This window comes from Terrapene carolina, unplaced genomic scaffold, assembly GCF_002925995.2.
Source record: "Terrapene carolina triunguis isolate 2854851 unplaced genomic scaffold, T_m_triunguis-2.0 Scaffold26, whole genome shotgun sequence".
Classification (NCBI taxonomy): Eukaryota; Metazoa; Chordata; order Testudines; family Emydidae; genus Terrapene; species Terrapene triunguis.
In genome coordinates this window covers 2,378,863-2,404,348 of record NW_020664377.1, presented here as the reverse complement: position 1 = coordinate 2,404,348, position 25,486 = coordinate 2,378,863, and the positions used below count along the sequence as shown (strand labels likewise).

Genomic DNA, 25,486 nt, shown 5'->3' with positions numbered 1-25,486 from the left:
TGCTGTAGCACTTAATGAAGACACTACCTAGACTGACAGGAGAGCTTCTCCCGTCAGCATAGGTACTCCACCTCACTGAGAAGCGGTAGCTATGTCCACAGGAGAAGCCCTCCCATCGACATAACTCTGTCTACACCAGGGGTTAGGTCGGTATAACTGTCGCTCAGGGGTGAGGATTTTCCACACCCCTGAGCAACATAGTTATACCAATATAAGTTTATAGTGTAGACCAGGACCTAGAGAGTATAGGCAATTAGTTGTAGCCATGTCAGTCCCAGGAAATTAGAGAATATCTGAATACCTGAAGAAGAGCTCTGTGTGACTCGAAAACTTGTCTCTCTCTCCAACAGAAGTTGGTTCAACAAAAAATATTACCTAGCCCACCTTGTCTCTCGATGGGCAGTTAGGTCGGAAAAAAAACAAGGAACCAGTGAACAGAGTCAACAATGCAATGTGCACAGCCATTGTTTGCGAGTGAGGGAGCCTGTAGGGGGTGCTAAACTATCTGATTGACTTCTACATCATCCCTATGGAATACTAGCTGGAGAGACTGTTGCCTTTTTGGAATATATGGCTGAAAGTTTCTATTTAAAATTCATTTTCAATAGAATTCCCTCCTTGGAATACAGTATCTGAATGAGATTGCCTTGCATACAACTGCAGTCCCTGGTGTAAATACAGTTACACTTGTGTAGCTTCATTTTTTCCTCTGTGAAAGGACTTGTAGGATAATATGTAACTGGATGTTTGCTTTGAGGGTCCTGTTGTGTATGGTACCATAAGATTGTCTTTTTCACACCTCTTGTTCAGCGTATATACAAGAGCAGTAAGGGAGATGCAGATTTGGTATGGATTGCACTACCCGTAGTATTTTGAGAACACTGCTGTATATTTTCATTTAATTTGACTCATGCTTTGGTTGCTTAGCTTCCCCTGTCTCGCCAAGATTGAGGCTTGAATGAAAGCTAGATGGCTGAACCTAAATCTGAATAAGATAAAGTTGATGATTGGGGGGGAAGATGGAGTACTGGCAGATGTGGTATCTGCCCCTTCAACTAAGAGTTGGGATGTGGGCCTGCAATTTGTTGTTAAAGTTTCTAATCTAGGGGGCCGTGGACAATCTCCATCCAAGAATATTAAAGAAACTAGCACATGAAATTGCAAGCATAGGTGTTGGAACTAGGAATGCTGCTGGTGCTGCCGCACCCCCTAGCTTGAAGTAGTTTCCATTATATAAATGGTTCACAGTTTGATTGAATGGTTCTCAGCACCCCCACTATGAAAATTATTCCAGTCCAATAGCAAGGATGTTTAATGAATCTGGGTCATACTCTGTGACTGGAGAATTGCTAATATAGTTTCTGTTTTTAAGAAAGGAAAAAAGTGATCCAGAAACGACAGGCCCGTTAGTTTGACTTCAATTGTATGCAAGTTCTTGGAACAAATTTTGAAAAAGAAAGTAGTTAAGGACATAGACGTTAGCGGTGAGTGGGATAAAATCCAACATGGTTTTACAAAAGGTAGATCGTGCCAGACCATCCTGATCCCCTTCTTTGAGAATTTATTTTTTTTTTTTTTTTTTTTTTAGACAAAGGAAATGAAGTAGATCTAATTTACCTGGATTTCAGTAAGGCATTTGATACAGTTCCACATGGGAAATTATCAGTTAAATTGAAGAAGATGGCGATTAATATGAGAATTGAAAGGTGGATAAGGAACTGGTTAAAGGGGAGATTACAATTGGTTATACTGAAAGGTGAACTGTCAGGGTGGAGGGAGGTTATTAGTGGAGTTCCTCAGGGATCGGTCTTGAGACCAATCTTATTTAACATGTGAAAAAGGCTAATGCAGTCCTAGGATAGAGGTATTTCCAGTAGAGACAGGGAAGTGTTAGTACCATTGTACAAGGTACTGTTGAGACCTCAGCTGGAATACTGTATGAAATTCTGGTCTGCCATGTTTAAGAAAGATTAATTCAAACTGGAACAGATGCAAAGAAGAGCTACTAGATGATCCCAGGAATGAGAAACCTTCCTTATGAGAGGATACTCAAAGAGCTTGGTTTGTTTAGCCTAACCAAAAGAAGGCTGAGGGAGATGTGATTGCTCTATAAATACATCAGAGGGATAAATACCAGGGAAGGTGAAGTTATTAAGTTAAGCGCCAATAAGGACACAAGAAAAAAATGGCTATAAACTGGTCATCAACAAGTTTGGGCTTGAAATTAGGTGAAGGTTTCTAACCATCAGAGAAGTGAAGTTCTGGAGCAGCCTTCCAAGGGGAGCAGTGGGGGCAAAAAACCTAACTGGCTTCAAGACTGCGCTTTGATAAGTTTATGGAGGAGATTGCCTACAATAGCATGTAGGCAATTTGCGACTGCTAGCAGTAAATATCTCCAATGGCGGGTGATAGGACACTAGATGGGGAGGGCTCTGAGTTACTACAGATAATTCTTTCCCGGGTGTCTGGCTGGTGGGGTTTGCCACATGCTCAGGGTCTAATTCATTGCCATATTTGGGGTCGCAAAGGAATTTTCCCTTGGGTCAGGTTGGCAGAGACCCTGCCCTCTGCAGCATGGACCACAGGTCACTTGCAAGTTTAAACTAGTGTAAATGGTGGATTTTCTATAACTTGAAGTCTTTAAACCATGTTTTGAGTACTTCAGAATTCAGCCAGAGGTTAGGGGTTTATTTCAGGAGTAAATGGGTGAGGTGCTGTGGCCTGCAATGTGTAGGAGGTCAGATTTAGATTATCATGATGGTCCCTTTTTATCTTAAAGTCTATAAGTCTTGGGCCCTCCAGCTGTCTATCCAACTCCAGATAGCATCAGTGGCCAAGAGGGCTTTTTCCATTTGCTCTGAAGTAGGGGATTGCAGCTATTTGTCCTGGACATGGATCTTGCCATAGTCATCCATGCCTCTATTTCCAGCTGAATTACTGTAAAGCACCCTACATTGGGGTACCCTTTGAAGATCACTTAACTTAAGGTACTACAAAACGTGGACACCTGCCCTTTTAAAGGAGCTTCCCACATGTTGAATATTACATCATCAGTGCTCCAGAACTGTGCTGGCTTTCTAGTTCATTTCTTAGTGTTGTTCAGGTTATTTATTTCTAACCTATAAAGTCCTCCTATGGTCTGGGGCCTGTGTGTTGGAGAGACTGCATCTAACCGTGGCAGATGAGATCAGTTGGATTGCCTGAGCAGACAAGTCCTTTGGCCCTCAGGGACCAGCTGGATGCTTTTGTTGGCAAGATGTTGGTTCTAGAATTAGTTTTCCCCCTAGGTCTGACTGAGCCTGAATCTGTTGACGTTAGGGTATGTTGTAAAGCGCGGGGGGGCAACCTACAGCCCACGAGAGCATGCTTCAACACTATATACTAACAGCTGATTCATTAGCGTTTTGTCATCATGTTTACATCATTTTAGTTTACACAAGTGTATAAATAGACAATACTGTACATAGAAACAGCCTATCTAAATACATCCAAAACAAGCTGAACTTAAAATATAAATCAATACAGGTGACTTTAAATCTTATTAAAATATGTAGAATCTGTTTGGCCCACACAAGTGCGTGCTTAGGTTTGTGTGGCCCTCCTGTGCAAAAACTTTGGGCACCACTGCTGTAAAGGCTCGCTACTTTCCCAGACTTTTAATGCGGTTGGGGTAGGAGTGAGAGTGTTGAGCACCTGAGATGTTTTGGATTGGAGAATTTTTAGTTGACATGACAGTTTGGATATAGTTGCTAAATGAGTTTTGTTTAATTATGAATTGTACATGCATCTAAAGCACTTTTGATATGAGCATTATACAAATGGAACATATTTCTGAAATATTTTACTGTTGTTTGACTTGGCAGCCTGTTATCTGTTTTCTTACAAGAACATTTTCCATATCTTTCTATCTACAGTATGGATGGAGCAGATCTGTGTTTTGAAATTGTAAAGAGAGCAGATGCTGGTTTTGTGTACAGTGAAGCCGTAGCCAGGTATGTACTCTAATTTTTAACTAATCCCTCGGGGTAAAGAGGAGGGGGTGGAGTAAGTAATTTCAGTTACACTAATTTGTGGTTAAAAATAGAAATGCTATAAATAAGTCTGTTTGCACAGATTCTTATAGGGCAGGGGTTATCAAACTGAGGCTCATGACCCCCTAGGTGGTCGTGAGGTTATGATGTGGGGGTCACGAGCTGTCAGCCTCCACCCCTGAACTCTGCTTTGCCTTTAACATTTATAATAGTGTTAAATATAAAAATTGTTTTTTTTTATTTATATGGGGGGGGGTCGCACTCAGAGGCTTGCTGTGTGAAAGGGGTCACCAGTACAAAAGTTTGAGAACCACTGTTATAGGGAGATCTGTAGTAGAGTGTTTTAAAGGAAACTATGTATAAAAATGGTCCCTCATACATGAGCTGTGCTTCTCAATGGTTGATGAGATTGTTGGGTTGCTATTTCAAAGTCAATATTTAAGTCTTTGTCTTTGCCTTTTTATGAGTGTCACACTGGGTGGGGTTTGATGGCTAATGGGCCTGGTGGGACTAAACATTTCATTTTACTGCTGGCACGCTCAGCAGCTTTTAGTAGTGTCAAGCTTATCCCCGTACCTGTGTTTCTAACCCATTTAATTTTTTTAATTTTTGTAGTTGCATGGTAGGCTAAAATGAAAGTGAACTCAAAGCTGTTAACGGACAATGAAATCCCATATTGCTAATATTCAATTGAACATTCTTTTTAAAATGTACGTACTTCCACGGACTCCTTTTGGGTACCTGTAGGACTCTCACCTGCCAGATGCCCCGTTTTGGCCAAGTATTTTAAAAAACAGTCCTGAACAACCTGAGCTACCAGAGGTTTCACTTTAAACCCTGGTTTCCTGCCACTGTTCGGGAGTTGAGGCACACCTCTGACTGCTTCTTCACTCCCTGCCTCGGCCTAATGCTTTTTTGGCTTCTCCACTGAATTAAACTGCCTTAACTTGCAGTACCGGGATTCCTCTCTTGCAAACCATAACCGTTCCATGCATGGAGAAGCGATGGAGTAGGGCTGAGGAGGGAGTGCTGGTAAGAATGAGGTGGTATGGGGCTGTGAGGGAGCAAGTCACAGGCAAGGGCTATGTGCAGCAGCAAAGAGTAGAGGGGATCACCTGGGGATGGCTAAAGAGCATTGAGTGTCTTTCCCTGCTGTAGCACTGAACACTGTACTGCCTTTTCCACTTGATAGATCTGCTATGGTTCTCAGCATGAAGATTCCCCTCTAACAAGCCATAGTAGGTCTGTCAGGTAAAGAAAAGTGCTCGTGTCCCCTGCCTATTTATTTACTAATGTGTTCATCCTGGCACGCTCTGCTCCCTGTAGCCCATGCTGAGCTTAGTCGGCTTCAGTGACCATTGACTCCTGCTCCTTTTTTCTGTGCCAGGAGGTCCATAGCAGAGAAACGTTCTCCATCTGCTTCCTTGATATCTGAAAAAAGTATGTCAGATACTGTCATATCTTTGTTTAGACTTCACACTTTTTTCCCCAAAATCCTACGATGCTGGTATGTTTTACAGGATTAACTAATGCAGAAAATTAGAAATATGTAATTGTTGGAACTAAGCCATACAGACCCAAAAACATTAGACTAGTAGGAAAAAAAAGAATTCCAAAATAAATTATTCATGTTGAGAATTCTAAGCAAACTACAACTGAATATACTATGAAAATTATCTAGAATACTGATGTTTATCCTTATTTAAATGTATGCAAGTTTGGCAATGATCTGTGTGAGGTTTTAACAGTAATTTAAGGGATTTAAACTCTGCTTTGTGTAAAACATAATACAGTCTTAACTATGGAGCTGCTGGGATGGTCTCAGCAAGTACTTAACAGCACACAATAACGTTATGCAACAGTTTAGAACAAGAAATCCATTTTAAAATATATTGTATTCAGTTGAAACAATAGCATTTGGAAGACAAGGAAGCAGTTATTCAGACTATAATTTAGCCAGGCTATTGGGCCTAAATTCCTTTCTTAGGCCTGGTCTACACTAGAAAATTAGGTTGGCATAACTGCGTCGCTCAGGGTATGAAAAATCTACACCCCCGAGTGGTGTAATTAAGCCGACCCAGGTCCCCATGTACACAGCTGTAGGTCAACAGAGAACCCCTCCCGTGTTACAGTGGCATAACTGTGCCCCTGTAGTGTTTTAATTGTAGACAAGCCCTTAGAATCTTTAAGGACCACAGTGGGTAAGGACACTGATTTTACTTGTTGTTCCATAATCAGCAGCACTTAACACTCTGCTTGGCATTAGTTCAGTGTGGGGCAAGAGTGCCACCTAATGAATCAAACTTGTAGGGAAAGGGCTTGTTTTAAGCATAAGTAACATAGGCAAGTTAGCCTGAGGCACCAAGTAGGCAAAATGACAAGCAACATAGGTTGCTTCCATTTGCAACTTTCTGTGAAAAGAGCTTCAGGCAGATTTACACTGACTAGTATTAGTCAGTTTTTATCTATATCAAGTTCTTTATACTGAAAGTTAACTGCAAAGACAAAGCAATAATTCTAGTCAGTTTCTTTTTGCAGTCAGCTCTGCCAGTAAGGCCTTTGAATCATGCAGAAATTGATATTTCGCTTTGAGGTAAAGGCTATAAAGGTTTATGTCCTGGAAGGGGCTACAGAAAGAAACTGATTAGAATCATAGAATGCTCTGCAATGGAGTTTAAACTTGATGTAGAATGAGAGACGAAGCCAGCAGAGGGGCTCCAAGGAGGCTGACATGATCAGAGTGTTGGGAAAGAAAAATAACTTTTAAAATTGAATGTATTTGAGCTGTAAAATAAGAGACGAGGAGGCTGGAAAGGAGAAGGTTATAGTTTTCTAAGTGAGAAATGATAGCATGCAAGAGTTTTAGCAGTGAGAGTGATAAAGTAGCAAATTTGGGAGATATAGGAGGAGAAATGTCTGCACTTGTGTTTGGCATAAGTCTAGATATGAGAAACAAAGGAGGTGAGTAGAGTTGAAAATGACCAGAGCTTGACCAGGAAGGTGATGAAGTTGTAAAAAAGAGAAAGTGAAAATAGAAACAGGAGATGTTTTAAAAGAGGACAAGATGCTCAGTTTGACTTTTAACTTGAGAAAATGGTGTGATGTCCGAAAAAATATAAGTGAGAAAGGAAGTGATACGAGATTGGACCAGGGGGGCCAAGTTCAGGAGGGGAGATGAACAGTTGAGTTGTCAGCAAAAGGTGGTAACTGAAACGGTGGGCATAGATTTTTGTAAAAATCTGTTTGAGTGATAAGGTAAGTCAGTTGGAGTTGGGAGTGGAACTCATAAATTCTGGGCTTCTAGTTCTGCACTCATTTTTCTAGACCTTGTAGCTTCATAAAATCTTAGTTCAGTCTATTGGATTCTTAAATGTACACACAGTATTACACATATAAATAAAAAAAACATACTTCATAGTTCACTGAATAGCCAAAGCCTCTGTAGACTGAGCAGAAAACCTAACAGCAGAGTCTGTAGATACCAAACTAGACACCAAAGAAATTCTGTTATGTGCACTGAAGCGTGTGCGTGCGTGCATGCGCGCAAAATAAACCTTTACATTGAAATTCTCCTTGATCTCTATTGATTGGAATTTATATCTAATCATAGAATCATAGGACTGGAAGGGACCTCGAGAGGTCATCTAGTCCAGTCCCCTGCACTCATGGCAGGACTAAGTACTATCTAGACCATCCCTGACAGCTGTTTGTCTAACCTGCTCTTAAAAAACTCCAATGATGGAGATTCCACAACCTCCCTAGGCAATTTATTCCAGTGCTTAACCACCCTGACAGTTAGGAAGTTTTTCCTAATGTCCAACTGAAACCTCCCTTGCTGCAATTTAAGCCCATTGCTTCTTGTCCTATAAGAGGTTAAGATGAACAATTTTTCTCCCTCCTCCTTGTAACAACCTTTTATGTACTTGTGTAATCTGACACTTCTCAGTGAATTATTTGCTGTTGCTGCTTTGGTAGACTGTTCTTTGGAGAACTGCATATGTGTTGATGTGAACATAAGGTCTGCCAAAAGGTGGCTCTAAATCCCCACCATGTTGTAATAAAGTGAATTGATTGACAAGTATTGGAGAGACTTGTTGTTTCCCTAAAATATATTATTTTATAATGTGGTCTCATTTCATTAATATGCCCTTTAAATGTGCATGATATATTGGGTTCTGTGAGTGGTCAAAGTGCTAAACATGGGATAATCACAGAATGTGTGGAACCAAGATCAGAACTTGTAATGAATCCTGTGGTCATCCATTGGATCTCTATAAATAAAAAGTATTGTTTACTTCTTAACGTAGACTTCTTGAGGCTGTGACTGTCCCTTCCTCTATTTTGTAGGAATGCTGTCAACGAAGTCATTTTAATATAACCTCATTTCTATCATCATACTTTTGACTTGTTATCAAATTTTATGTAAAATTGATTCTGACAGTAGTGCATATTCTGTGTTGTGATGGTCATGCAGTCAAATAATAGCTTACTTAGCTTATTTTACAGTTTTAACTATCCAACCCTAAATTTTAAATTGACTCAGTTTCAGAGACTAACATTCAAAATATTTGTCCTTACTTGCATGCTTGCCTAACTTTGTCACTGAGTATAGACTCCAGTGAAATAAGTATGTGATAAATCTGTCCTGCTTGAGACAAATACCATGTACAATTTGCAAAGAAGTGTGAGAAACTGAAGAAGTGAGGTTCTTACCCACGAAAGCTTATGCTCCCAATACTTCTGTTAGTCTCAAAGGTGCCACAGGACCCTCTGTTGCTTTTTAAATAAAAACAGTTCATTGCTAGGTGAGTGTAGATTTTAGAATTTATTACCTCAGTATACGTGGCATCTCTGCTCATGTGAAATGCATGGAAGCTGATAATTTGTCACTTTGTCTACAAGAAGATCCTATTACCATATTGCTCTCTCAAATACAGTGGAAGATCCAAAAGTGTCTTCACTTGTTTAGCGCTTTTCATGCAGTCACTTAACTCAATTTCTAATTTAGAAATACAAGATTAAGATAAATTGCAGAGAGGGTTGCCAACTTTCTAATCACATAAAACCGAACACCCTAGCCCCGCTCCCCACTCATTACATTCCTCCTCCCTCGGTGGCTCGCTCTCTCCCACCCTCACTCGTTTCACTGGGCTGAGGCAGGGGGTTGGGGTGCAGGAGGGGGTGAGGGCTCTAACTGGGGGTGCAGGCTCCGGGATGGGGTCAGAAATGAGGGTTCAGGGTGCTCCAGGCTAGGGCAGGGAATTGGGGTGCACAAGGGGGTGAGGGCTCCAGCTGGGACTGGAGGCTCTGGGGTGGGGTTGGGGATGATGGGTTTCGGGTACAGTAGGGTCCTCTAGGCTGGGGGGGGGTGAGGCAAGGGATTTGGAATATGGGAGGGGGCTGTGGGTTGAGGCAGGGGGTTGGGGTGTAGGAAGGGGGATGTGCTCTGGACTGGGGGTGTGGGCTCTGGGGTGGGACTGGGGATGAGGGGTTTGGGATGCAGGAGGGGGCTCCGGGTTTGGGGGGGCTCAAGGCTGGGGCAGGGGGTTGGGGCACGGGGCGCGGGCTTACCTCGGGTGGCTCCCGGTCAGCGGTGCAGTGGGGCTAAGGCAGGCTTCCTCCCTATCCTGGCTCCGCACTGCACCCCGGAAGTGGCCAGCAGGTCTGGCTCCTAGGCGGGGGAGGAGAGGGGGGCAGGAGTCTCCGCATTCGGATCTTGCCCGCAGGCACTCTCCCCCCCCCCCCCCCAGCTCCCATTGGCCATGGTTCCTGGCCAATGGGAGTGTGGAGTCGGTGCTCGGGGTGGGGAGCTGCAGGGGCTGCACCTATGGACAGGGCAGCGCGCAGCAGAGCCGCCTGGCCAGGCTTCCGCATAGGAGCCAGAGGGGGGACATGCTGCTGCTTCCCGGAGCCGCTTGAGTTAAGTGCCGCCCTGAGCCTGCATCCCTGAGCCAACCCACTGCCCCAGCCTTGATCCCCCTCCCACCCTCTGAACCCTCAGTCCCAGCCCGGAGCACCCTCCTGCACCACAAACCCCTCATCCCCAGACCCTGCACCCCCAGCCAGAGCACAACCCCTCCCCCCCCCGTGCTCCAGCCCTGATCCCCCTCCCTTCCTCTGAACCCCTCGGTCCCAGCCCAGAACACCCTTCTACCCCCAAACCCCTCATTCGCAGCCCTCACCCCCGCCCAGAGCCTGCAGCCCCAGCCTGAGCCCTCACCACCTCCCACACTCCAGCCCCAATTTTGTGAGCATTCATGGCCCACCTTACAATTTCCAAACCCAGATGTGGCCCTCGGGACAAAAAGTTTGCCCACCCTTGGGTTAGGTAGTGGTGTGAAGCCCTCTGTTTTGACTTTATCTGAGATGTTCTAAGTTGGAAAAAGAAGCACAATATACTTTCATTGTTTCATTATGCACTAATACAACTTCCCTTGTATGCATGCTCTATGTTGTCTCTAGTGATAGAGTTTAATTAATGTATTTTGTGAACTTGAATTTTTACCTAAGGCCTTGGCTACACTTGAGAATTCACAGCGCTGCCACGGCGCTCGGGTGGGGGGGCATTTTCACCCCCCCGAGCGCAGCAAGTTGCAGCGCTGTACAGCGCCAGTGTAGCCAAGGCCTCAGAAATGCTGCCAAGTAGTTTATCAATTTGACTTTTACTATTGACTATTCTAGTAGAAAATCACGCTAGCATGCTGTGTCCATTGTGGTTGGATTAATTTTAAGGGGCATTCTGCAGAATAATGTTGCAAAGCAATTGAGTGAAGGGAGAGAGAGAGTGAAAATCTAGGACCATAACATCTAGAGTCAGGTATAAAAGCTTTTGGGATGGAAAGGGAGGGGATGAGTTAGAAACAACTGTCTGAAGCAAAATGATCACTTAGTTAAAACTACCTAAAAATACTAATAATTCACTATACAATTCAGTATAATTTTCATTGCTTATATAGCATTATATAGTATTGTACATTGATAGATCTGAAACCACATTATAAAAGTGAATAAATATCAAAATATTTATTTCACAGATGGAGAAACCAAGGTGTTGAGAGTTTCAGGCCAAAATTTAAAGAAGGGTTCCTTCATTTTTGGGTTCCCAAATTGAGATATGCTGACAACCTACAGCCCCTAATGACATCAGTTGAATTTGTGAGTGCTTAGCACCTTGTGGATATCAAAGTGGAAATTAAAAAAATTAACTTAATGTATTTGAAAATTTGAGACATTGTTATTTGCCCTCAGTCATTCCAGTGAGCCAGTCGGAGAGCTCAGAATGAATCCAGGTCTCCTGATGCCCAGATCAGTGCACATTTTCCAAAGAGATCTGTAGAATTGAGGAAGGGACATTCTGTAGAATTTAATAAAAGTTTATGCAGAATTCCTGTGCCCCTATTATTAGCATTCATTACTGTTCCATAGGAATTAAAAAAAAAACTGACATTGAATCAGGATTACAAGTCTAAAATACAATCCCACAGCCTGAAATGAATCCTGCTTGAGGTTATAATTTAGTGTATACTAAATGTAAAATAAGCAAATATAACGTCTATTAAATGTATTCATGGATTTGGCAAATTCATGTGTGTATGTAGTGTCGTCACAAAAATGTAATTGTTCACAATGTAATTGTTGTAACTGGCTGAATGATCCTTTACTTAACTAGTTGATTTTCAGTTTTCCTCTGTACCTTAACTGTTAATCTTTTACATAATATTTTGATCTTTTCTTTGTGTATTTGTGATTTGCATGTATTGATATGCAGTGTGTTCATTCCTATAACAGTGATTCCGTTTCTTTATTGGATTAGTAGAAATAATTGAAAATTAGGAAAAAAGAAAGTGAACTGTAATAGTAATAATATTGTACTCTATTTTGTTAACATAAACTTATTTTATTATAAATTACATTTTTAACTGGGTGGGTGGGTTTTTTCCTAAAAAAAAAAAAAAAAAAAAAAAAAAAAACTTATTAATGGTCAAAATACCCTTCAAATTTTGAAATTATTAGAGACATTAGTGTTCACAATTTATTTTTATTATTCATTCTTATGAATACATAATTCCCACTCTAACACTTGGCATATTTATAATTGTGGACTTTAAAGGTAAGTTTTGTAATGATAGTTTTGTAGGTGGGAGGCTTAAAACTGAGTGCACCGTGTTTATATAGTATTTTTTCACAAGTTTGTTATATAGTCTTAGACATATTTTGTTTTTACAGTCATTACATGAGACAGATACTGGAAGCTCTACGTTACTGTCATGATAATAACATAATTCACAGGGATGTGAAGGTAAGTCTTTTCTCATTTCCACAATAAACATCCTGCCTGCTTTGAAAGCTCTCTGTAATTTAGGGTAAAATGGGAGTTTGTATGCAGGAGAAACATAATTGATGCTAGCAATGTTGATACTTTAAGGAAAATCTCTTGATTTTGTCAGCATAAAAATATTTAATAATTCTTTATTCACATGTTAAATATGTATGTGACCTGTAATTTAATTTGAAAGTCATTATATGACTTCCGAGTGCTGAATATTCACATAATTTCTGCTTGTGAATTTTCTTTTAAAGAACATTTGAGATTTACTAAATTGTATAAATTAAACTGAAATTGGTAGAAGATTTAATTACTTCATCATTTTGACAGCCTAGTGACCGTGTTCAGCAAAAACTAAATCTCCAGAGATGTTTGTGCTTAAATGAAATGTCTGTAATATTACCTTTTTTTAAGCTAGTCAACTAATTTAAAATGCTCTTCTAAACATTTCACCAATTATCAATAGATCCTTTACATGTGCACACATTATTTGTAAAAGAAGAATTTTTCATTTTAAAAAAATTTATGTACATAATCAAAATTCCATGTTTTCCATGTTCATTAAACTAATCTCTGGAGTGAGTTTTGGTCAGTTCCTAGTGCCTAGCCAGACAGGGCCCTGGTTCTGATCAAGGACTCTGGTTATTAATGGTAAATAATAATTTATTGCTTGCTATTCACATAAAAGGTTGTGCTAGTGAGAGAGACTGGAAGACTTTTTTTGCGAATTTCCTTTTTAAGATGGATATTTCCACCAGTCTTCCCTAATAGGTTGTGTCCATCCATACTGAGACAAGGGGCAGTTCAAGCACTTTGATGTGAACATAGAACTGTAAGCCATCACATTCTGCTTCCTGACCGAAACTTCTTTCCAAACTTACGTAGATAAAACACATCAATTCAGGAACTGTACACTTTTTTACCCTTTGTATAACATACAAATTGTTAAGGCAAGCAACTTTGAGAGTCATCACAGAAAAAAAAATAGCTGCATCTTTGTAGAACTACATAGCTCTTCAGATACTGAGCATGGTTTTGTTTGGTAGTGGTGGTAAGTCATAAAAAAAAATCTCAGGTAAGAAAGGTTTGACTGTTTCTCTTCATCAACACCCCCGTTCTGTACTGTTGAGGAGAACTGAGGAGTGAAGGAAGGGAAAGGGCGGATAAGGAGAGGAAATAATAAGTAAAATGTGAAGAGATATCACCCAAACCTGTTTGTTTCTTATTGAAGGAGCCCCATGTGGAACACCTGTTTTTTCTGAAGGATTCATCTGCAAAGGATTAGAACATAGTTTGTTATAATACTTAGTCCTGCCCTGAGTGCAGGGGACTGGACTAGATGACCTCTCAAGATCCCTTCCAGTCCTATGATTCTATGGTTTGGGAATGTTTAGCTCAAAGACCAGCTGGTTGCTCTGCAGATGTCTCCACGCTGATCCTCTTTCTGCCAAAGAAGCTGCAATAAAATGGATAGAATGAACTTGGATGTGCTTTAGGGAGGAGTTTCTCTGTTGCTTTTTAGGCTTCACTGGTAACAGTAAATCATCTCTCCAGTGAGGATGGCTTTAATGCTTTGCACCAGGTTAACTTATTTTGGCAGTGAAGATTTTTGTATTTTAACACCAATACACTAGGAGTGACATTGAAAGAAAGAAAAATATTTTTTATTTTTTAAAAAAAAGCTTTTCTCCTCAAAGCTAAATTGTGCCCTATTTTATTTCTGGTGTGTAGGATCTGGGCAAAAAGAAAGGAGTATAGTCACTTCGGATGTGTAAACAAGAGCATTTACTTTTTTAATGGAAACAAGTGTACATGGGGACTTAGGTCGGCTTAGCTATGCCACCCAAGGGTGTAGATTTTTCACACCCCTGAGCAATGTAGTTATACCAACCTAATTTTCTAGTGTAGACCAGCCCTTAGTTAATATTGGAATACTATCTTCAACCATAAGGGGCTAGAAATAGGAAGGAAGGAGCAATGCAATTGTGAAGCTATGATTTTTTTTTTTTTTAATTGCAGCAGTCATGGAATCCCATGATACACTAACAAACAAATGAAGAGTCTTCTGTTCAGAGTATTGATTAGTAGAGCTGGCTGAACATTTTCTGATGGAATATTTTAAACCTGACAGTTTACAATTCCAGTAGAGTTCTTTCTTCATTGGACCACGCCCCCGGCATTGTCTAATTTTCTAGATGAACACTTCATGCTAGCAGACTGGTATCTGATGTGATCATTGACCCCCGTTTCTTGCAAGTCTAAGGCCTGGTCTACATTTAAAATTTAGGTCAACATAACTACATTATGTAGGAGTGTAAAGAATGCACACCCCTGGCTGAGATAGCTATACTGACCCAACTCCGGGTGTAGACGCAACTAGATGGACGGAAAAATGCTTCAGTCAGTTGGGGAGGTGGAGCTCCTGCCGTGTTGGAAAAACCCCTTCCAGTGCTGTAAACTGAATCTACGCTACTGCAGGATTATGCAAGTATAGCTCAGCACCATAGCTGTGTCACTATAATTTGTTCAGTGGCCTAGGTTGGGAGACTGGAATTGTGGGAGAAACCTGTTAACTGGATGTCTTTGCTAAAATGCTGAACACTGAAATAGCTGCTAACTAAATAGTAGCTGTTTGGTTTCAGAGTTTTTAAAAAAAAACTAATTGAAATGAATGGGGCAGTTCAAACCTCTCATAGCTACTGTTTATACGGTATGCAGACTCAGAAAAACAACACTGGATCAGTTTTCACTGACTCCATTCATGTTTTTAGTTATCTAGAAACAAAAAAACTTATATTCCACAGCAAAGGAAAGGGCAGAGATGCCACCTCTTGCCACAGAATTGTGAAATTCCTGGGGCTCTGGCTATATCCTTTTAAAGTCAGAATAAGTCATTCATATAAATGGGTGGCGGTGGTGTTTAAAGTCAGTAAAGAAAAGAAAGAATAGCCATTGTGTATAACATTAACCTCACCTTTAAGTGTCCCAAGTCTAGTAATCTGCTCTTTGTTTCAGTGGCAGAACTGTTAGTTTTTAGTATTCAGGGGGAAAATCTTGACATAAAAAATTATGAAGCACTGAGGGCCAGATTCAGTAAAATAACTATTTCCATGTCATCTGGCTTTAAAAATATCAAAATCAAGCAGTGTTTTTATTGAATCTGGTGCTGTGTGTTACAATATATCAATCTGATTGCATGGTTGGTTGAACATTTCTAGTGTTCCAATCTGCCAGTGAATGTAATTTACACTTTACCCAAAAAAAAGTTCTTCAAGAAGCTATTGTGGAAATATAGTAATTACATGTTCAGGGGTAGAATCCTATCATAGATTTAAAACATCTAAGAAAATAAAAATAAATGAACCACTCTCTTCAATGCAGAGTAGTTAAAAGTGAGGTGTTCCTAAGATTGTTACTAACATGTACAGCGTGTTACCTATTTACCATCTTCTACATTTATAAAATAAAGTTAAGTGGCAAGATTTGTCAGCAACACACAATTATCTAATTAGTAAAATCTATGGAGGAGAGTAAGGAACTGCAGAATGATCAAATAAACGGAGTGCCTAGGCATCACTGTTCACCATAGACAGGTATAATTAACCGCAATAAATAATTTAAACTGATTTTGCATACTGAGTTCTCAGTTAACTGCAATACCTCAGGATAGAGCTGTAGGTATCACTATACAGATAATGTTTTAAAAGGAAGCTAGCAGTCTAAATGACCAATGTCCATTTTACCTGAATAGATTGTGTAAATATTGTCTATAAAGTGGAATGAGGCGCATGTGACTTTTGGTAAATAAAGTATTAAATAATGTAAGATTACCAGTGCTCTATCCACTTTGCACTTTTAAAGTTTGCACTTATTGGATTACAACTCACTCAGTAAAATCTGGTGTACACCTGAAAGTTATACTGGTATAACTGTTGGGCAGGGGTATGATTTAAAAAAAAAAAAAAAAAAAAAATCATGTAGGCATACTTGAACAAGCCCTAGAGTGGATGCAGTTATACCAGTATAGTTATTCCCTATTCCTGTGTGAAAATAACTGTGCTGGTATAAAGTGCCTTTCTACCATAGGCATAGTTTGACTGCTATATTTCAGGGGGCGGGCAGCATGCACGCTCACTGAAGCCAGTTCCCCTTGCTCACTGGTTCTCTTCCTCTCCATGGGATGGTACCTGCGCTGCCGGTGCTGGGGGAGGGCACGGGACAGCTTAATGGGAGAGCCCAAACTGCTGCTGTCCACTGTGGCAACCTGAGTGCGGGAGTTGCGGCCACTCCGGCACTGGCTGTTGCAGTGGTGCTGCCTTACTGGTGTCTTCAGGTGCTGCAGTGGCCATTTTCCTGCCGGAGCTGCTGCTGCTGCCAAGGGGAGACTGCATGCTGGGCTCCTGCTCTCCCCCCCCCCCACACTTCCTCTTCCCACGCCACTTCCCTTCTTCTCCTCAATGTCCCTGCCCTATCCACCTCCCCCCTGCCCCTATCCCCTTCTCTTCCCCCTGCCCCTATCCCATCTCCCTTCCCCACTGCCTCTTCCTCCACCCAACCTCCTTCCCCCTGCTTCCCTTGCCCTGCCCCCCCCCCCCACAGGCACTCACCATTGTACAGAAAACAGGATAGTGGCCATGAAGGATGCCCGTAGAAGGCAAAGACAATGGGTACTAGGGACCTGGTGGGAGGCGGTGTCCAGCTACAGAGGCAGCGACCCAGAGTGGCCACTCTCGGCAGGAGAAGCAGTTCTGTCCTGCTCTCTCTGCTCCCCACCCGGCCCTGGCTGTTGGGGAGAGGGGCCGAGTGAGCCGGAAACATGCCGACAGGAGTTGCAGCGCGGAAGGGCATAGCCTCCAGCTGGGCGAGCAGAGCAGCTTAGCGCTCACGGAAATTGGGGGGTGAGGAAGGGCAGTCACACGCCCCACATGCACCCCTCGTGCCTCACTTCTGTTTGTGGGGGACAATGCTTCCTTGCCCCACCAAACTACTCCCATGCTTTATACTGTTATCACTGTATCCACACTAAGGGTATGTCTACACTACGGGATTAATCCGAATTTATATAATTCGAATTTGGGAAACAGATTGTATAAAGTCGAATGTATGCGGCCACACTAAGCACATTAATTCGGCGGTGTGCGTCCATGTACCGGGGCTAGCGTCGATTTCTGGAGCGTTGCACTGTGGGTAGCTATCCCATAGCTATCCCATAGTTCCCGCAGTCTTCCCCGCCCATTGGAATTCTGGGTTGAGATCCCAGTGCCTGATGGGACAAAAAATATTGTCGCAGGTGGTTCTGGGTACAGCCTCACCCCTCCCTCCCTCCCTCTCTGCATGAAAGCAATGGATGGCAGACAACCATTTCGCGCCTTTTTTCCTGGGTGAACACTGCAGGCTCCATACCACGGCAAGCATGGAGCCCGCTCAGCTCAAGACAGCAGTCATGAACATTGTAAACACCTCGCGTGTTCTTGTGGAGTTTATGCTGAGCCAGGACCAGAAAAATGAGGTGAGGCGGCGGCGGCAGCGCAGCGACAAGCGTGATGAGGACATGGACATGGACACGGACACAGAATTCTCTCAAACCGCGGGCCCCGGTGCTTTGGAGATCATGCTGTTAATGGGGCAGGTTCTATCCATGGAACGCCGATTCTGGGCAAGGGAAACAAGCACAGACTGGTGGGACCGCATAGTGTTGCAGGTGTGGGATGATTCCCAGTGGCTGCGGAACTTTCGCATGCGTAAGGACACTTTCATGGAACTTTGTGACTTGCTGTCCCCTGCCCTGAAACGCCAGAATACCAAGATGAGAGCAGCCCTCACAGTTGAGAAGCGAGTGGCGATAGCCCTGTGGAAGCTTGCATGCCAGACAGCTACCGGTCAGTCAGGAATCAATTTGGAGTGGGCAAATCTACTGTGGGGGCTGCTGTGATGCAAGTAGCCAAAGCAATCATTGAGGTGCTGCTACGAAAGGTAGTGACTCTGGGAAATGTGCAGGTCATAGTGGATGGCTTTGCTGCAATGGGATTCCCTAACTGTGGTGGGGCGATAAATGGAACCCATATCCCTATCTTGGCACCGGAGCACCAGGGTACCCAGTACATAAACCGCAAGGGGTACTTTTCAATGGTGCTGCAAGCACTTCTGGATCACAAGGGACGTTTCACCAACATCAACGTGGGCTGGCCGGGAAGGGTTCATGACGCTCGCGTCTTCAGGAACGCTACTCTGTTTAAAGGGCTGCAGCAAGGGACTTACTTCCCGGACCAGAAAATAACCGTTGGGGATGTTGAAATGCCAATAGTTATTCTTGGGGACCCAGCCTACCCCTTAATGCCATGGCTCATGAAGCCATACACAGGCAGCCTGGACAGGAGTCAGGAGCTGTTCAACTACAGGCTGAGCAAGTGCAGAATGGTGGTAGAATGTGCATTTGGCCGTTTAAAAGGTCGCTGGCAATCGTTACTGACTCGCTCAGACCTCAGCCAAACCAATCTCCCCATTGTTATTTCTGCTTGCTGTGTGCTCAACAATCTCTGTGAAAGTAAGGGGGAGACCTTTATGACGGGGTGGGAGGCTGAGGCAAATCGCCTGGCTGCTGATTACGCGCAGCCAGACACCAGGGCGATTAGAAGAGCACACCAGGAAGCGCTGTGCATCAGAGAAGCTTTGAAAACCAGTTTCATGACTGGCCAGACTACAGTATGAAATATCTGTTTCTCCTTCATGAAAACCCGCCCCCTTTATTGACTCATTCTCTGTAAGGAACCCACCCTCCCCCTTCCCCCAGCTTGCTTTCAAACCAAATAAAGTCACTATCGTTTTAAAAATCATTTATTCTTTATTAATAGATTATAAAAAGAGGGAGGGAACCCAGGTGGGGTTTGGGAGGAGGATTGGCGGGAAGGAAAAGGCCACTAAAAAAAGGTTTAAAAAATGACAGCCTTTTGCTTGGGCTGTCCACTGGGGTGGAATGGGAAGGTGTACGGAGCCTCCCCACCTGCGTTCTTATACGTCTGGGTGAGGAGGCTATGGAATATGGGGAGGGGGGTTATACAGGGTCTGTAGCGGCACTCTGTTATCCTGCTGCCGTTCCTGAAGCTCCACCAGACGCCGGAGCATGTCTGTTTGCTCACGCAGCAGCCCCAGCGTTGCATCCTGCCTCCTCTGATCTTCCTGCCGCCCCCTCTCATCTCGAGCGTCCCTCCTGTCCTCACGTTGGTCCCTCATGTCCTCACGTTCACTGGCTTCTTTCCTATACTTTGAAACCGTGTCCTTCCACTCATTCAGATGAGCTCTGTCACTGCGGGTGGATTCCATGATTTCTGCGAACATATCGTCTCGCGTCTTCTTTTTCCGACGCCTTATCTGTGATAGCCTTTGGGACGGAGGAGGGAGGCTTGAAGAATTTGCAGCTGCTGGAGGGAGGGAAAAAAGGAGAGAATTTTTTAAAAAAATACATTTCGCAGAACAATGCTTATACTCTTTCACGGTGACCAACACTATTAACATTACATAGCACATGTGATTTCTGTGCAAGGTCGCATTTTGCCTCTTAAAATTGAGTGCCTGTGGCTTTGCTGCTAGAGATCACAGACGCAGGTCCGGGCAACAGAATTTGGCTTGCATGCGGGCATGGTAAGCCATTGTCTTTCTTCTTCTGCGCCCTCCTTTCCCACATACCAAGCAAAGCCCGTTGAGAGCTGCGGTTTTCCTGTTAACCTTCAGCAGCAGAAAACAAACTAACCCCCCCCCATCCAATTCTCTAGATGATCGCTTTATCCCTCCCCCCACCACGTGGCTGGTATCAGGGAAGATCCCTGCTAGCCAAACGCGAAAAGCTCTGGGCCAATTCCCCCCTCCCCTCCCGCGCTTGGCTAACTGCAGGGAAGGATTTCTTTTCAGCCACAGGCAAACAGCCCAGTAGGAATGGCCACCTCTGTCCCCTTAATTAAATTCCCGTATTTCAACCAGGTTACCATGAGCGATATCACTCTCCTGAGGATTACACAGCAAGATAAAGAACGGATGTTGCTTGAATGCCAGCAAACACCGGGACCATACGCTGCCAGGCTTTGTCATGCAATGATACCAGATTACTTGCTGCAAGCATGGCGCGGTCAAGTGTCCTACCATGGAGGATGGAATAAGGCTGCACTGCCCAGAAACCTTGTGGCAAGGCTTTTGGAGTACCGCCAGGAGAGCTTCATGGAGATGTCCCTGGAGGATTTCCGCTCCATCCCCAGACACGTTAACAGACTTTTCCAGTAGCTGTACTGGCTGCGAATGCATCCCAAGTCCTCAGGGCAAAGTAATCATTAAAAACCCTTGCTTTTAAAACAAGTTTTATATTTTAAAAGGTAAACTCACCTGAGGTCCCTTCCATGGGGTCGTGATCTTGGATACTGGGTTGGGAGGGTACTTCAGTCAGGCTGAGAAAAAGATCCTGGCTGTTGGGGAGAACAGAGTACTGGGTGCTCTCTGCAAGCTCGTCCTCCTCCTCCTCTTCCCCGTCCGCAGAATCCTCAGGTGTAGCTGATGAGATTATCCCCGCCTCAGAATCCACGGTCAGAGGTGGGGTAGTGGTGGCGGCCCCCCCTAGAACTGCATGCAGCTCGGCGTAGAAGCGGCATGTCCGCGGCTCTGACCCGGAGCGACCGTTTGCCTCCTTTGTTTTTTGATAGGCTTGTCTGAGCTCCTAGACTTTCACGCGGCACTGATCTGAGTCCCTATTGTGGCCTCTCTCCATCATGCCCTTGGAGATTTTTTCAAAAGTTTTGGCATTTCGTCTTTTTGAATGAAGTTCTGCTAGCACTGAATCCTCTCCCCATATAGCAATCAGATCCAGTAGCTCCCGTACGGTCCATGCTGGTGCTCTTTTTCGATTATCGGCCTGCATGGTTACCTGTGCTGATGAGCTATCTGTGGTCACCTGTGCTCTCCACGCTGGGCAAACAGGAAATGAAATTCAAATGTTCGCGGGGCTTTTCCTGTCTACCTGGCCAGTGCATCCGAGTTCAGATTGCTGTCCAGAGCGGTCACAATGGTGCACTGTGGGATAGCTCCTGGAGGCCAATACCATCGAATTGCGGCCACACTAACCCTAATTCGAAATGACAAAACCGATTTTGGCGCTACTCCGCTCGTCGGGGTGGAGTACAGAAATCGATTTTAAGAGCCCTTTATTTCGAAATAAATGGCTTCGTTGTGTGGACGGGTGCAGGGTTCATTCGATTTAACGCTGCTAAATCCGAATTAAAGTCATAGTGTAGACCAGGCCTGAGTGGTACCACTTTAACTATATTGGTATAGTTAAAGCAATACAGCTTTCTAGTGTAGACAGGGCCTAACAGTTGCAAAGCCTCTAATGCATCCCAGGTGAGATTCTGGGTTGTGCCTCTAATAGATTCAGCAGAGAACTTACGGCCCAGAGGGAGTATGGGGCTAAAGTAGCTTCAAGACACTTTTGTACCCTCCTGATTCTGGCCTGTTCTGGGGGCTGAAGTGCCCCTACCATAACTTAGCTCCTGGGCCTGTCTACATTATGGCAGCTTGTTTCCAGCTTCCTATAAGCAACAGTGCTACCCAGAATCTCTGCACTGCTAGGTGCTACATCCCAACCTCAATGCATCCCTCCTGCCTCCAGCCACATCCCTTATTCCAGGAGGTAAGACTGGGTCCTCAGAGGGTAGGCTGTGGCTCTCTTCCTCATTTCATGCTGTAAGGGGATATCACCAAATGCAGATGACATCAAGAGAGAATATGCTGGGGTATCACCCTGAGCATGAACCAGTCACTGGAGGCTGCAGGCATTTAAGGTATAAAGAAGCTGTTAAAACCTTCATCAGTTGTATTGATATGCATAAAGCACTCAGCTGCTATCATATGCCTACATACTATACAAGTTTTTGTTCCTCATAAATATTGCTTTTTTTTGATGGGTTTCCCAGGAAGGATGATGGGAGGAAATCCATCCACTGACAGCATCTGAGACTACCAGATGTTTCACAATGAAGTCTACAAAGCAATTGAGCATAGGTCCCAGATGCTAGGCACTAAGGCTTACCCCAAGATTTAGCAATAGGGTTGGGCGCAAGCCCCAAAATGATTTCACTATGTTCTCCATAATTGAAATAAGTCTGGAATCGTCCTCTAAAAGCAGGAAGTACCAGGGTGACTCTCTTACAATTCATAACTGTCAGAGATGTAGCTAATTTTTTAAAAATATAACTATTCCTTCGTCTGCCTCCACAGTCTTGTGTTTCTCATTAACAGCTGGGATTTACAATGTTGAAAATAGTACTTATATTACTAAGGGCAGGTCTACACTACGGGGTTAAGTTGACCTTAGTTATGCAAAGGCAGTTACATGAATAATGTAGCTGGAGTCGACGTAGCTTAGGTTGACTTATTGCGGTGTCTACACCGTGCTGGGTCGACAGGAGAAACTCTCCCATTGACCTACCTTATGCTTCTTGTTCCGGTGGAGTTTTAAAATATTTCTGCAGTAAAACATGCAAGTTTACTGTTTATTTGTTTAACCTATGTATTTTTCTCGAACTAAGATATAAACATATAACATTTTGTGTTTCTGCATATTCTGTAAGCTCATGTAATGAAAATACTTTTTAATAGTTCAAATATAAGAATGGATTAAGGTCATAGCGAGAACCTCAACAGTAAATTTCCAGATTTTTGTTCATTTGTTTTGCAATTAATGCTCAGACTTAATGTGGTACATAGAGTGTGGGGGCGGGGCTGGTGCGTGTGGGGGCGTGCACGTGTGTTGAATAAAATAATAGTGTACAGTTAGATTATCTGAGTGTCTTGGGTGACACCCAAACCATCAAACAATTGATGTTTTGTCAGATGAATTTGGCCTTTATACAGAGCTTTGATTTTGGTAATGAAAATAAATTTAATGTAACCTAGAGTTAAGAAGGGTTGTGTTTGTTTAAACTGTGCAAAAATCCAAAGAGTAGCCAGTGAAACAGAAAAATCTGCTAAAGTATAATCCACAATGTGTAGGCTCCTGCCTTCTTCAGATAGCAAAAAATGCATCTCAGTAGCTCTGAAACTGATGGAACAGAAAATGTTTTTTCCAAAAAGTACAGCTACATATTATACTGTTACATGGAACCTCCAAAAATCCGTATTTGAGGCAGTGGGTTATTGTATACAGATGGAAGTATAGTTTTTTGTGTTAAACTTGTCAGGACAGTATTTTAAGATGAGAGAACCAGACTCTTTTTGTGTTGAACAAGTCCTGATGCTTTTTTGGTGTCTAAATCGAGTATAGAGGTCACTGTAAATATATACACAGTATACTTAAAAGAAATAAAAATCTCTCTTTAGTTTAAAAATAATTGTCTTTCCTAGATTCCACTTTTGTTTTCTATACTTTGGAGGCAGTTAGATGTTTCACTGATCACCAGAGTTGAAACAAGATGGACATATGAGGGGCTTTGCTCTAAATTCCATGGTTTTGACGCTTCTCAAGGACAGGATTTTGTTATGTTCTCGCAGTGGACATGGCATAATATATCTGAGATACTAATAATTTTGCTGTAGAGGATTTGATTTTACTCCTGTTTTTTTTGACTGACGTAAAACAAAAGAACAAACAAATTTCTGAGCTTCACAGGGAACAATTTTGAGAAAAGACACAAAGAAACAGTGCTTGTGGATTTTCAATGGTGTGGTGGTGGTTCTCTTGGAAATTTCTATAAAGAAAGACTGTTCTCTTAGTCTCTGCAGTGAGCATTATAAAGTAAATTACTAGGGGAAAGTATTTAATCCAGCAAATAATTGTTTTTAAAATGTTCTAATCATTTGTCAAAATTTTAATTTAAAATTACAGCCCTGAACTAAAAAGATGAATATAAAAATCAAAAGGAAAATATTTGATTTACTGCTACTTTACAGAATATTTGTCGTGTTCAGGGAAAATAGTGTGAAGTTTGTAAGAAAACAGACTTCTGCATGTATGTGTATGTTGAAATAACAGGGCATCACTACTTTGACAAGTAATGGTGATTCTGCTAAAATGTTAGTCCAAGCTGATTGATATGCCAGCCATATTTCACCATGAATAATCCCATACACTCCTTCTGCATCTTCATTTTTATTTTGCCTATTCATTTTTATTTATAATGTAGCATGATGATTTGTTTCCTTTTGTGTTCTTCTTCTTAGTAAGAAGAGAGGGAAATTAAAGTATCTTTTACTATTAGTTTTGTTTATAACTGAATGACCTGTCTGTATCAGTAATGCTGGTTTATTTGTGTCTGTGCAGAAGGTCTGGAGAAACCTTATCCTTTTCAGCACAAGTGAACTTGTGACCTGCTCAAGAATTATTATTCATTTTTGCTCTTTAATAAGGTCTTTCCTTCTAAATTCCTGAGAATCCTGTCAGCAGGCTCTCACTTCCAATATTCTGACTTCAAAGGAACCTTTTTGTTTTACCTGGGGATGAGTGGTTCTGGTACCAACTACTATGTGAGACTTTTATTCCCAAAGATTATTAGATTTCCAGATCAAGAATGTAATCTGTCCACTAAATGTGTGTGTGTGTGTGTGTGTGTGTGTGTGTGTGTGTGTGTACATATATATTAAATTACACGCAAACTGTGTTAAAAGAATGTTAAAGTTGCAAAGTCTAGCACTCAAAAGGTAGAAAATGCCAGAATTAAAGTTCCCCATGCAACTGCAATTTTGCCCCCTTGTACATTTGCTTGGTGATGCAGTATTTAATTACATGATTATGTAATATTTTTTTCCATAGGCCCCCTGCCTCATTCAGTGCACAGGTTGGATGAAGCTCACTGAATAAAAACTCACTGAATAAATAGTATTTTGTATTCTTCCCATGGTTCAGTGTCACAGGCCTTATTTAAACCGTGCACATTGTTTAAACCCTGCTTTAAAGACAGAATTAATAATTTCCTCATCTGCTTTTCTGTAGTATCTTCATAAAGACTGACTAATTTATTCTCACAACACCCTTGTGAAGAGAAGGGGTATTACTCTCTCATTTTGCAGATGGGCAGAGGTTAAGGCCAAAATTGTAAACGTGTCCACTAACTTTGGGTGCCCAATTTTAGATGGTTAGGACCTAATGTTTTCTGAG

General features: G+C 42.5%; 1 protein-coding gene across 5 annotated transcripts in view; it reads left to right on the top strand.

Moving 5' to 3' along the window:
• LOC113406346 (peripheral plasma membrane protein CASK) overlaps nt 1-25,486 on the top strand; it is a 406,853-nt gene that overhangs the window by 201,087 nt on the left and 180,280 nt on the right. For all 5 annotated transcript variants that reach the window (XM_026650702.2, XM_026650698.2, XM_026650696.2 and 2 more), the window contains 2 exons: nt 3,915-3,992; nt 12,258-12,330. In XM_026650702.2, coding sequence (XP_026506487.1) covers nt 3,915-3,992; nt 12,258-12,330 — 151 coding nt within the window. The remainder of the gene's footprint in view (nt 1-3,914; nt 3,993-12,257; nt 12,331-25,486) is intronic.